Raw genomic sequence first — 13,882 nt, 5'->3', positions numbered from 1 at the left:
CCCCGGGACTAAACTCTCTCCAGAGAAACCTCTCAGGGCAAATTTTCCTTTCAGGAAGGTCACACTTACAGCACATTTTCCGCAGATTTTGATCTCGTGCTTCCCTTTAGCTACTTACCGAGGCTTTTGCCAACTCACACCCACCCCGGCTGCCTGCGCTCGGTCCCTGCCGCCGTGGATGTGCACGGTACCCACCAGATCCCGGCCATAAACCCCCCCGGGACGTGGGTACCGAGGGGTACGGGAGCACCCGGGTGCCGGGGAGAGGCCGGGGAGGCTGCGGCGATGCCGAGCCGGCGGCTGGGACAGCCCGCCTGCCCGGAGCAATTGCTGAGCTTCAAACTCCTATTCCAGCCCTTGGTTCAATGAAGGTTTCCCCCCCTCTTAGATCCATTAATTTCCTCGCAGGATGCGGCTCTCCCAGCTCACCTCTAAGCTTTGCTTTAGTTTGCAACGAAGCAGAAAGAAAAGCTGATGCTACGGGAAAAGACCTTACTTAAGCTGCTAGCAACACCTGCAAGATCAGCGGAAGAAACCACAACCCATTTCAGGATATTTCACCTTTTCTGCTCTCCTCAGGGGGGTTCCCAAAGGCATTTACAGCTCGAGCTGCCGTTAAACATGCCGTGAGCAAGAGCAGAGGAGCCTGCTGCAAGCCAGACGTAAGGCAGATTCCCGGGAAGGAGCTGTTAAGTATTAGCTGGTACACAAGTAGGCAGTAAAGCGTGTATCTGGTACAGCAATGTCGTCTGCTACCATAAACATAGGTTATGTCAGCATGCTGCGGCTATACAGTCGGATTCATACATTTCTTAGGGCACGAAATAGCTCTGGCAGCCCCCTTCATACCACGTACGGTGGTTCTCCCGTCTTGCTAAGTGCCCCTGCAGCTTTCAATGCCTCCTGCAGCCCTACTGATTCATCCAGAAACAACATTGACTTCAACAACCACCTATTTAACAAATTACAGTCTTGGGATAAAGTGTACAGTGAGATTTTTATGGAGATGTATGGCACTGGAGCACACGCAGATAAATAGGAAACACTTGTAACTCCCAGCCCTTGCTCGCTGGTGAGTTCCCCAGCCAGCATGCTAATACATAAAGTGTTTGTTAATATCTGGGACTGTAAATGTTTAATTACGGTCTGTGGTAAGTCTATCCTTCAACTGTAGAAATTTCCTACCCAGCATGTGATTTTAATACCCTCCAAAACAGAGGGTTTATAGCACATCTGAGCAGAATACCCCTTACTCACAGACAGGACGATAAATCATCCAACAGCCACAAATCCTGTACCACAAATTCTAATAATTTCATATACACAACTAGCTTATGACAGCCAAAAAATAAAATACCAGAACAACTGCTACTAGGGAACAACAGAATTGAGGATACAGTTTTAGCAGAGTGTGATGCTGTACATGTAAGATGTAATCGATTCCTTATGGCCAAAATCAAGAAACAGAAGAAACTAATAGAGTTAAATACAGTACTGTTGAAATAAAATAATATTGTGGTTCTGTGGGTTCTAGGACTTTTATTATATATTATGTTTAAAGAAGTCTCTGGCAAATACTGCTTGCAGGATTTTTTTTTTTTTTTTTTTTTTTTTTTAAATGAACTAAACCAGGAGTTGTCTTTTAAAGAAGGGCAAGGGGCGGGGCGGGGGGAGAAAAAAGTCTTGTTTGTGTTAAATCTCCCCTGTACTCCGTTTGCAATCCAATAGTGCCGTGGGAACCAGGAAATGAAACCAACTAGAGACAAAGAAAAATTAATAGTGCACCATATGTTGCCTATGTCAAATCGCATACAATAAAAGTGAACAGACAGCACACGTGAGGAAGCGTAACCCAGCTGGCTGCGTGTGGGCTGATAACTGCCTCTGAGCAGGAGCAGAGCCGAAATGGTTAAATAAATCCATTTTAAATAAGCCAAAGTACTTCAAAGAAGAGAAAAACATCCCTTAAAAGATGTATAATATGGAGTTTTAAATAGGCAGTATCCTCTTCATTGGTAACCCGCCATTGACTGAGAAATTTTTTTTTTTTTTTTTTTTCTTTTCAATAATTAAGCCCAATTGCATGAATTGCAGAGAGGGAAAAAAAACCAAAACCATATAATCACCAGGCAGAAGCCCTGCAGGGACCGACTCTAGCACCCAAAAGGGCTCCCCAGCTGCACAAGGCTGCGCTCAGCCTCAGCGGATGCTCTCCGTGACCTCAGGATCTTGCCCGACGACGTGACTGCGATGCAGGTTTTGGTGAAGCAGGTAAACAGCCGTGCTGCCGGGCAGCGGTGCCGAGCTCTGGGCCGGGCAGGTGGGAATTCACCTCCCAACGGTGCTCCTGCAGTCAATGCCCAAGTCACTAATATTTCAAAAACCCACAGAGTCACTTTTGTTGTGTGGGTTGGAGAGGCTGCGCTGCAGTTTTTAATTACAGAATATTTACCGGAAAATTAATTTATTGATAGGCTACATTTCTGAACACAAACTAGCAAGAAAAATTCATCTGTTTGCATTTCTCGAGCCAGAGTCTTGGATTTATTGCAAATGCTGGGTACAACTTTCAGAGCAAATTAATTTAGATCTCCCGTAAGGATAGTCAAGCCAAAGCTTTTAAGTCTTAAATTTCCCCGATTTGCTCCTTCAAAACCTGGCCAAATAATAATTTTGCTCAAAGCCCTCTTAAATCTTTACATTAAAAAATGAACTTGAAATAGAAGCAAAAATTCAAAGGGCTGAAAGCCATCAGCTAAACCCACAGGCAGCGCTGCCGATCCCAGGAGAACCAAGCCACGGCACCGTGACAGCCCCCACGCTTCACGTCCATTTCCTTGCCGCCTTTTGGCTTTTACACAGATTTACAGAACTGGAAATTAATTAGCCCAGGAATAGTTAGCAAATTTATTTTTCCTGAAGCGATCCCTTTTCAACTCAGTGATGCTCTATAGGAAGAGAACAACGTGAAGAAACATCTCTTAGTGCAACGACGGAGAAGGAAATACATGGCTGCAAACAGCCTGTGCCTCTCCTCCTCCTCCTCTTCCTCTCAGGGAAGAAAGGTAGAAAACCAGAAGCACCTAATGCCCCTAATTTCTTTTTTAAGAATCCCTCAGCAACTTGGAGGGCACAAATGAAATGCTGTTTTCTCACTCCAAAACCAGCAGGAGAACATCAGATTTGGACGTGGTGGTGGCACAGCCAAAGGCACGTCTGCACATTTGGAAGGAGGAGTTGACACATTTTCAACTATTATCCCTTCAAACAACAAATTCCCCATAAATTTTCTGGTTGCATTGGTGGGAATGCTCGTTATTCTCCCCAACACTTCAAAGAGAGAAGCAAGCAAGCTATGGTTTTCCTTCTAGCCACCCTTGTGAGGCTACCAAACCCATATTAAATGATAGAAACACGACAGATAAGAAAAGCAAGACAGAGTTTTAGAACTAAAAAACCCACTAAAATGTTAAAATATTAGTACAGCACTCTTTCTGCTAAATGGAAGCGGACCAAAGAACTCTTTAAAGGGAAAACTCTTTTTTACTGAATATTTTCTGGGTTTAAAATTACTGCAAGTCCCTCAGGGCAACAAGTTAAACATTTAAAAACTTTTTTTCCCCTTCTCTATTTGTCTACAATCGTGAAAAAAAAAAAATACAGCAGCATCTGGTACCAATTTTGCTTCCAGACACACCTCTACCAAAAAATGCTGTGCTTTTGCAATGACACCGAACGGCAGGGGAGGGGGGAAGGGGAAGCCTTAACTTTGTTGATCCAACAGTAAAATCCAGGATACTTACGGCAGGTCCTGGAAAACAAAAGAAAAACAAAGAAAAAAAAGTCACTTAATTACAAAGAAAAAGTATAATCCGATAAAACAGCACATAGCAGGAACCGAAATCAGAACGATTCAGTACTTTTCAGTTCATTTCCAACGGGATGACTTTCCAGATACACTTCACACCATCCGCATCCTCCCGTTACGGGAACATCTCACCCCTGCTGCTGGCACGGCAGTACTCACAGGGGTGTAAACCCAATCTTTTCCCACCTTTTCCCCAGAGTCGCTCTGTTCCGTCTCCCCCCACGAGACCCCGGGCACGTCACAAGGCATCGCCCGCGTTCAGGGCTTGGGGCACCACGAGCCACCGCAGAGCAGCGCCAGCAAAAAGCAGATAGACGCAGCTGGAATTTTATGAGCAAGAAGTACGTTTTCACTACGGAGCTTGTTTTTCTTCAGGTTATACAAGAGGAGCTAGAGATACACTTGCAAAAGCCAAGAAGCAGTGCGGTGCCAGGGGCACCGGGCAAGGATGCAGCTGCCACCGATCCCAAACATCACTGTAATTTGGTTCCCACTCCTCCCTGACCTCAAAACACGTCACACAGCCCCGCGGTCCTGCGTCACCTCCACGCAGCCCCCGCTCGAGGGCTTTGCTGCGCTCAGAGGCAGCCGGTGGGCTGACGCACGGTGCCTTAGACCCAGGGGAAAAAAAAAAAACCATCGCATCTACAACGGGCTTTGGGTACCGGTGCCACAGTCTGAAGCTGTGATTAATGGCAGTTAGGAAAAAAATAAACACCCTACATCGCCGTGCGGCGCAGGGGTCTTTGCCGCCTGCCGCACCGATTTCTGCAGCTTTCCCACCGCTCGCCCGGGCTGGTGCTACGCAGAGGTGAACTCGGAGCCCCTAATCTAATGCAATCCACATTTCACTCTTGTTCGCAAGACAGCCTATAGTACTCTGTTTAGGGCTTCTTCATGCTCCATTTCCTGCCTGATCAAAACCAGAAACTAATCACAATTAAAAAAGAAAAAATGTGGGAAAAATTAAAATGGAGGGGGAAAAAAAAAATATCAGCTTGGTTCATCTTATATTATTCAAGAATATAAAACAAGAAGCATATTTCAAGCTAACGTGTTTTCAAGGTTCTTAAAATTTTTATAAAAATTAAAACATTGAAAAGTTGAATAGCAAAACCCCAGAAAAGCCCAAGAACGAGGACTGGAAGCAAGTAACAACAGGCAGCGCCTGCTGCCAAGAATTAGCCCGTTAACCTGCATTCGTCAGCTTAACGTAGTCAACTCCGCACACGACCGCGGCCAAGCACCCAGCCGCCATGGAGGGGAGAAGACAACCTCCAAATCTCCCTCCGTGCCCAGAAGCCTATTTTCTTTAGGGCTAAAATTCACACAGGCTCTTAGCTCGCTCTCCTTGGTTTAATTTCTTATGAATACAGAAGTCAATGGCTCTATGCCAATTTATTAACTGAGAATCATAAACCCGATTTATTAACTCACTTATGCCAAGCTACCCACAAAAGTCCTTTTGTAGAAAAGTGAAAACTAAGTCTCGAATAAGAAGCGGTCAGGAAATTATTTTAATATGGGATTTCAATCATGTACCAATTATAATCTCCTTGGAATTCGTTGCCTCTTTCCTTTTCTCAGCTACTGTTTTCTCCCAACATGTGCAGGCAAGTGCTCTTTTAAAATGCTTTCCTCTCAAATACAGGAATCAAACCTAGATGGGGGGTCTGTATATGCAACATGGGATGCTCTCCATCCACATCAGTGGGGTTACTCTAGTCTTCAGCTGCACTGTTGGCCAAATGGGGCTAGATAAACCGTCATCAAGGCATGAAGTTAAACCTATTGAATTGATCTTTTCTCCTCCTAAGAACAAGATAACTTGCTGAACGTGTTTTTCAAAAGCCTAGCCACAAGACACTTGTTTCCTATGGAAGAAAGTCAAATATTTTGCAAGGCAACAATAAATAAAGTTAATCGTGTACCCAGGGGCTGCCCCCCACCCAGTCGTCTCCTCAATGTGGGCACATTGCACAAGACACACACTCTTTTCACAGACATTTGCCAGAATTTACTGCTAATAATTTGGACTAGTGAGAATCAATTTGAGAGCTCAAAAGGAAGAATGAAACCACTTGGAAATTCTTATTATAATGAATAAAAGTTAGAAACAGCCTTTGTGTATTTAAAACTCTGTAACAAATTCACTTGGGGGCTTATTACAGAACAGAGAGGAAAAAGACAAAATAACCTGCAAATACACAGGGCTTGGTCTATGATTGATTTGCTCCAAACACAGGAAATGTGCCGTGCTTTTCCATGATCTGCAGCATATGTTACTGCTGTATTGCTGGGAGTGAACACCTAGTACCTGAGCCTGCAAGGGCACGAAGATATTTGGAAACACCAAGAGATTCCTTAAGACCATGAACAATTGTGCTAGCGGGATGTGAAAATAGAAACTCATTCAAAATAAATGACCCAGATTTCCTGATTGACTAACACGAATGTTATTTTGTATATCCAGAGACCTGGCAGGTCACAGTGGCATCATCCCCAGCAGTACACAAACATATGGGAAATGACAGGTCACAGTCATTTATTTCCAAGTATTTTTGCAGCTTGGGAATTTTGGGATAAGCTACTATTTCTACTTAATCTGTAAATCATTTATCATGCAAGCTTTCCTGCCAGGACAGGAGAGAGCACTGCCAGGTGGGGGAAACAAACCCAGCCAGACCTTTCCAACAGCTCAAGAAAAGTCAGAGGGGACTTTGCTGCTGCCCTTACTGGGCAAAGGACCCATCCCCAAGGGAGCACACACACATCTGTGGCCACCTGAAGACATTAAAAAAATGATAATTTAAAAAAACATGTATACAGATAAATATCTTTAATATATAAACATATGTATGTGTACTCATACACACACAGAGTATGTCTATACATACACACAGAGTTATTAACCCAGGATACAATAAGGGGAATAACTAAGTCATAGGCAACAAGGAAGGAGGGCAACTGCTACAGTCACAAGAAGTTGCAGAGATCGACTCTACATCAGTCTGAAAAAGAGTATTTGTTATTGCCTGTTGACCTCAATAATTCCTATCCGTGCCTCAGCACCGGTGCACACAGGGAATACGCTCTCCTAGCAGAGAGTCTTGTTATTGAGAGCAAACGTGGGACAGATCGGATTTTTCCTAAAGTTCAGCAGAAGCCAAAGCAGTCCTCAGGTACAAGGGTATATGTATGCAATTCATCATGAGAAATACAGGGAGCAATGAAAATCCCCAAATAAATACAAAGTTCTGCATGATTTACCCACATGCATGCAGGCACACACGTGCTTACTGAATAACAACGGTATATTTACACTTGTCCACACAATCACATGGCCAAGGGCTTTGAAAGGCTCTTAATGTGTAAAATATGGGGTTTAAGTACATGTAGGGCTGGGAGAGAAATAAATTGATTTTGTTTCTTAAAAAGAGCTTTAGATTCTTCCCTGTTCCAAATCAGGATATTACTGTAAACAGAACAGCGGTAAGAAAAAAACCCTTACAAACAAACTTTGAATCAAAACTTTGTTAGAAGTTCAAATTAAAGAAACAGTTGTAGCGTAATGTAAATTTGGAAACCAAAAGTGATGGGGGATGGGGCAGAAGACTTTTATCCCATTTCAACAATTTCAAAATATTTCCCCTACAAGTGTTTTTGAAATGGAAAAATTCTGTAGACAAAACTTTTACTGCCAGAAACAGCAATTTTGCCGAGTCAACATTTTCCCATGAAATAACACTTCGTCAAAAAATACCCTTCCAGGCCTACCTGTAAGGGCAATTTTGTGCCTAAAATGGCCAACATTTATTCCCTTCTGCTGAAGCTGCAGACAGTTGATGCAAACAGGCGCTACCCAACACTGCAGCCATTAGCTTTGGGTGTTTACCTCCAGAACCAGCTCTTGCTTCATAAGAGGAGAGCAGAGATAGTCCGGGAAATCTCTGAGTACAAGTATTTCAGGTATATTTTTTCCTGTTTTTTCTTGATGAATTTTGAGATTTAGATCAGGTTTTGGATAATCTTCAAGCCACGGGAAGAAAGCAGCATGCCATTACAACAGACACGAGCATCATCTCCCACCATCTAGTTATGCAGAGACTTTGAACCAATACTTAAACTAACTAAATTCCCAAATCCTGGATGTGATTAATCCATCCTTCAGGAACACCCCAAAATAGATCAATCTTTAAAAAAAATAAACATAAAGCCCCAGGAGGACTGCGCAGCCATACTCCATCCCGCTCACGCAGCACCAGCTGGCAGCAAGAGGGGAAGCAAAACCTCCCAGGTCCCCTGCTAAAAATCCATGTTATTTCACAAACGCTCACTACAACAGTTGAACTACGTCCTCGCTGGGACATATCATGTTAAAAAAATAAGCTAACATGACATTAAACATGATTTTGTCTTTGGCATGGAAAGGGAACTGTATCTGAGGCGTGCAGGCTGGCTGTCAGGACCAACCACAGCAGCTAGTGCTGCAAAACCTTCCTTCCACCTCACGCTCAGAGAAGGCTGCAAATCCCACGGAAGGTTGTATTAAAACGTGTTTTTCTTTTTTATACACCTTTTCCCTGGGTGCGTGCACGCGGGTCTTCAAGGCTGCGCTTGCTTTCCAGCTCCCCCTGATGCTCGTGTGTGGGAACGAGGACGATGGGACCCGTGCGTTGGCCCTGGCAGGTTGGGATGGAGCTGGGGACACGCTGGACCAGACTGGGCAGCTGAAGGGCCAGGTCAGGAGTGACACCTTCCCAGGGAGGCTGCTGGTGTGACTTTTCCTGGCCTCGCGGTAGCACCAACAAATTGGTTTTTAGAAGTAACCTCTCCCACAGCGGTAGCGCTCGGGTGACTGTCGCTACGGCAGCTCCATCCCCGTAGGACACGCGTGCCGTTTCCCTGCCGCGGCCGCGAATCCCGCGGGGCCAGACGACAGCGAGAGGAATTAAAACGGGTCGGATGGAGCCATCCGACTCAGTTACTCCCTGGTTTGTTGAGCTCGGGCTGACAGCGGCAGACCCCCAGGTGCCCGATCTTCGTGTTTGAGGTCAGGGAAGAGATGACAGCGGGGACGACCGTGCCACCATGGGAAGCTCGAGCTGCTGCCAGAGAAAGGAACCAGAAGGAAAGGCTGGGGTTTAGCGCAGCCCCCCTGCTCACAGGCTCCCTGGGAGGGGAGAAACTTGTTGCATTTATGCTTCTCTACAACAAAATAAACTATTCCAAGCCCAGAGGCAGCTCCCTGGGGGGGGGGAATCAGGAGGCAGCAACAGTGGTTCACCCCCACATTTTGGTAAGTGCTTTTTGAAGCATGTATGTGCAGCCAGGCTTGCCGCTCTTCCAATCAGTCTAAATAGTGATTCCCCCCCGCCCCCTCCCCAGAAATGGTTTAAAAATGAATCTCTTATGGTACGGTGTCTTTCTATGGCAGAGAGCGGTTGTCTTGGGCATGCTTTCAGAATGATGAATTCTTAGTTTAGAGAAACAGAGCTGTTATAATTTGGAAAAGAAAAAAATTCTATGAATCCATCACAGCAAAAGAAAAAAAGTAAAATTCAGTCTCGGTTTAAATCAACAAGAAGGTGCGATTGAAAAGGGCCAGAATGTTCTCTTAAAGGTTTCTCTGCTTGTTTCTAAGAGATATATGTTGAAAGTTTCAATATGAATCAGAAAAAGTTTTTCAACATGACCATTTCAACAATTGCCAGAAAAAACGCTCCCCTTGGCAGGGCTGAGACCAGCTCTGAGCCTTCTGGCTCTACAGCAGCATTTGTCTGGAGGCTGTAAAGCTATAACCACGCAGGGTCCCTGGGGATGGACACTATCATGCTATGCAAACAAAGTTTTATTCACATTTATCAGCTGTAGCAAAGGAACAAGGACCTGGTTTATGTGTGGTCAGGTTCTCAAACAAATATAGAAATATATATTCAAGCTAGCTATGAAAACAAACATCTGGCAGCTCAGCCAAAATCAATACACAGAGGGACATCTGCTCTCTGTGTTTCTATCTGCAGTGCAGCGGAGGAATCCGCAGGGGCTGCGTTGCATTAGATGGATTTAACTGTTGTGTCCCATCAAGTGTGTCTGTGCGTGCGTTTGTGTGCACGTGGGTGTCTGCTGCACTCTCCTCAGTTTTCCTCAGCAATTGCAGAGAAGTTCAAAAAAGATCATAAGTTGTTATTAATGATTGATTTTTTTCTTTTTTCTTTTTTTTTTTTTTTTTTTTTTAATATATTTTATAATGCTTGTTTTCCTGCTGGTCCTGCATCAACTCCCTAGCAGCTTTCCGCTTTGTCAGAACGATGCTCGAGCAGCACCTGTGGACATGCCGCTGCACGAGGGCAAACATCACTTCTCAGAAGGTCTTGCGTGAAATAGGGAGAAGGCAGCAAAGGGCAAGGGCATGCTCAAGCTCAGCACTACCTCCCCAATTTTTGTATGGACTAGAGAGACATCTCGGACAATGTTTACATAAAAGCCTGCATATAAAACCCAAATTCATTAGCTGACCTCACCAGCTGCCCTTGGCTGAATGCTGTACTCCACTGTGCTCCTTAAAGCCCTTAGTAATATTTAAAAAAAAAAACAAACAACAAACGAACAATAAGAGAATCAAAGCTACCTGGTGGCTATTCCTACAGCCTAACTGCTAGGAAAATGGAGTTTAATGAAGCTGGCTGGGATCCATCACTACCCCCATGAGTGCAGTACCCATCCCTTAGGCATGAGTAATCCCTGATGCTTCAGGAGCACAAATATCTCCGAAAACACATAAAGCACCGTGAAATACCATCCGTGGAAGAGAGAGAAGGGAAATGCCTGCCTGCCTTCCACGGAGATCAGTCCATAGTCGGCAGCACAAACCCCCTGATTTCCTTTCCCCAGAGTTAAAAAAATTGTTTAAAATATCAGTGATCAGAAAGTTATGCTGCCCTTTTTTTGCCTATTCTTTTTTTGAAAACCCAGCCATGTATTTCCTATAGCAACAGGCAGCAGAGAACAGCCTCCACACTAAATAAAAATCTACCCGGCCTCCATTCATTCTCTTAACATTCAAGAACATAAGAGCCGAGGAGCATAAAATTCCGTCTGCTGCTTTCCGATACACAGAGGCAGTTGCAAACTCCGTGTGGCTTTCTAGGTACATTCCTCTCTGTTTTCCTTAGAAAGAGCAACACCAACCGCATCTCTCCCCTCTCCAACAGCACTTCAGACCTAACAGCAGAATATAAACAACACTTCTCCCCAGCTGAAACGGGATCTGTGCTTTCCCATTTCACAAGACAGGAAGAAAAAAAAACCCAACCCACCAGACACCAAAATGACAGAGGCATATAATTAAACCAAACAGCTCAAATAAAGATTCCCAGTGAGGCCAGTCTGTGGTTTCACCCGGTCCGAGGGCACACTGAGCGCTCCGGGGATGTGCCCAAGGCCGGTGGTCGAGGTTTGGTTACCCCCCGGCTCCAAAACGCAGACACCATCCATCACACACGTGGCACCCGCAGGCAACGTATGGGCACGTCCACACGCGGGGAACAAGCCAGCGCACACCTCCCATCTAGCACGGCTGTGGGGCTTCTACGGATTTGTGCTAATTCCCAGTCCCGCTTCACTGCTGAATGGGATAATAACGGGTCTGAATGCTATGAGGGAGAAACGGAAGGATGGATAAAATATGTGACAGCAGTGGGTGTTTTGAGGGTTTTTTTGTTTGGTTGGTTTTTTTTGTCGTCGTTGGGTTTTTTGGGGGGAGTTGCGTTTGGTTGGTTGGGTTTTTTGGGTTTTTTTTTAGGGTTTGGGTTTATTTTTTTCGTTTTCATAAAAACTTTTGTGTCCAGCACACAGGGATGTGGGAAGCCCCCATTCTGCAGCCCATTAGATGAAGATGACCAGCATCACGATTGAAAGGTTCCCACACCCAGCCCAGTGAGACTCGCAGGGTGCCCAGCGATGTCGCTGGGGAAAGGCGATGCTTACCCGGTTCTCCGCGCCGGCCGGGCTTCCCCCGCCTCCCCGGAGGGCCTGCGGAAAGCAGAGAGTAGAGGGTTAGCAGGCAGCGAGTTCGGGAGGGAACCCGCCCCATGACCTTCTCTTCGGATCCAGACCACCTTGGGTCTTCCCCCCTTTCCCAACTACCCAAAAAAAATAGTAGGCTGCACATCTTTAACACCGCTTTTTTCACAAAATATATAATTTTGGTGAAAAAGCTGAGCCCAGGCTCCTAGGCAAGGTGGGAAGCAGGTTTTGAAGTTATCGGCGTTGCCCACGTAGTAGAGGGAACCAGGTCTTAAGCGCTCCAAAATTCCGGAAAAAACTTTGCAGAGCAGTTGGCAGTCCTGCACAGTTCATGCATGCTGCAAATGGCTGTTACAGTCTTGCAAATCACAATATTTAGAGTATTAAAATGAGGAACGGAAACCTTCTGCTACTAATTGTTATATGAGTCAGAAAAAGTTTTTGTGCAGACTACTAACGCAGCCTAGATCTGATCATACATTTATAATTTCAGACCCAGGTTTCAGATATAAAACTTGCTTGTATTCTCACCCTTCTGGATAGCAATAGCTAAGTGATTCATAAAATACCATAAATGACAAAATACCTTTAATCAAGAAAGAAAAAGGCACTTAAAACAATAAACACAGATGCAGAACACTGCTCCTCCAGCACACGTAGAGCATCCAGCTCTCCGACAAAGCCGTAACGCCGTGTCCGCTGTGCTGTTAGCTGACACGTTACAGCCTCTCGGCTGGAGCAAGGCTTCCCTGCCCGGGATCTGGCAGCATCCACGCTCCTGCAACAAGTGCGTTGCCAGAAGGAAACAAAAACCCACTTTTTTGTAGCCTTCTGCAGCAGGTCAGCCAGCTCTGGAGGAATGTTTGCTGGGTGACAGCGATGTTAACAACAAAAAGCAAGAGCTCACTTTTTATCTGTGAAACTACGCTGCTTCCCCTCCTTTCTGCTGCCTTTTTTTTTTTTTTTTTAGTTTTAAGGGAAAAGGATGATAAACAAAGATCACTAAATATTTCTGCACTCCTATCAAAATTTCCCCTGCTGCCTAAATGTTTCTGTACCCAAATGTGTAACTGCGTCTCCAGCCATGGCCTTTTCTCTTTAAAGTTTGGACGAACTGCCCAGCGCTCCCTCTCCGGAGCCCTTGCAGGTGGGCTATGGCAGGAGCTCCAAGCCCCACATGCTCCTCTGCTATGGGGATGGCAGCTATAGGGGTTAGCTCGCAACGGCTTGGTAGAAAACGTCTATCAGAATTCCCTAAGCAACTTGCTTGCAATTTTCTTTGGGGGAGGAAAAAAAGGAAAAAAAAAAAAAAAAAAGGCATATTTTCAGCCTCATTAATTCTTGAAATCAGGTAGATGCTTATACCACATTACACCCAGGAGGAATGTTTTACTCCCTCCAGCCTGAAGTCAAGCTGCTCCGGAGGGGAACCACAACTCTGATGAAGCACCTTTTCCAACCTCGGAGACCAGACGTGACTGAGCAATTAAAGCTAATCTACCTGTGCCACCCTCTTGGCTAATTGCGGCAGAGCCTGGGCTTCAGCAGGCTGCAGCCTCCCCGTCCACCCACCGCTGCCCCAGGGTGCTTTAAACACCAGCCTTGCTTAATCCTCCGGTGTCTTGTGATAGACTCCTCCTGGATGCATTTTATCTGGGGCGACTCGCTAACAATTTTACTTTACCTCTTCTGCTAGCAGTGATGAGAAAGCCCAGGGTTTCCTAGGGAGGAGGAAAGGTCCTAATGAAGCTGTAGGAGCGGGAGGCCAAGATTTTAAGCAAGTGACTAATGAGTTGGTAGCGATGCTTTTAGGCAATTCAGAGGAGGACTGATATCGAAGGGTGAATGCACAGAGCTCCTACATAAAGCTCAGGTTGGAGCCTTTCAACTGCCAACATGAGAAACCAAAAATTCTGTTTAAAAAGAAATTTAATACTGGTTTTTGTATTTTTTAAAATTTAAGGGATTTCTTAACGTATCATGCCA

The 13,882-nt window shown here is 45.2% G+C and overlaps 1 protein-coding gene across 3 annotated transcripts in view; it reads right to left on the bottom strand.

Annotated features, from left to right (window-relative positions):
• The window catches only part of COL23A1 (collagen type XXIII alpha 1 chain), a 203,122-nt gene that overhangs the window by 52,879 nt on the left and 136,361 nt on the right, over positions 1 to 13,882 (bottom strand). For all 3 annotated transcript variants that reach the window (XM_041119310.1, XM_029997837.2, XM_041119311.1), the window contains exons 3-4: positions 11,858 to 11,902; positions 3,804 to 3,811 (exon numbers count right to left, since the gene is read on the bottom strand). In XM_041119310.1, coding sequence (XP_040975244.1) covers positions 3,804 to 3,811; positions 11,858 to 11,902 — 53 coding nt within the window. The remainder of the gene's footprint in view (positions 1 to 3,803; positions 3,812 to 11,857; positions 11,903 to 13,882) is intronic.

The sequence above is a fragment of the Aquila chrysaetos genome, chromosome 22 (assembly GCF_900496995.4).
Source record: "Aquila chrysaetos chrysaetos chromosome 22, bAquChr1.4, whole genome shotgun sequence".
NCBI classification, from domain to species: domain Eukaryota; kingdom Metazoa; phylum Chordata; class Aves; order Accipitriformes; family Accipitridae; genus Aquila; species Aquila chrysaetos.
This window is presented reverse-complemented; position numbering and strand designations above follow the sequence as displayed.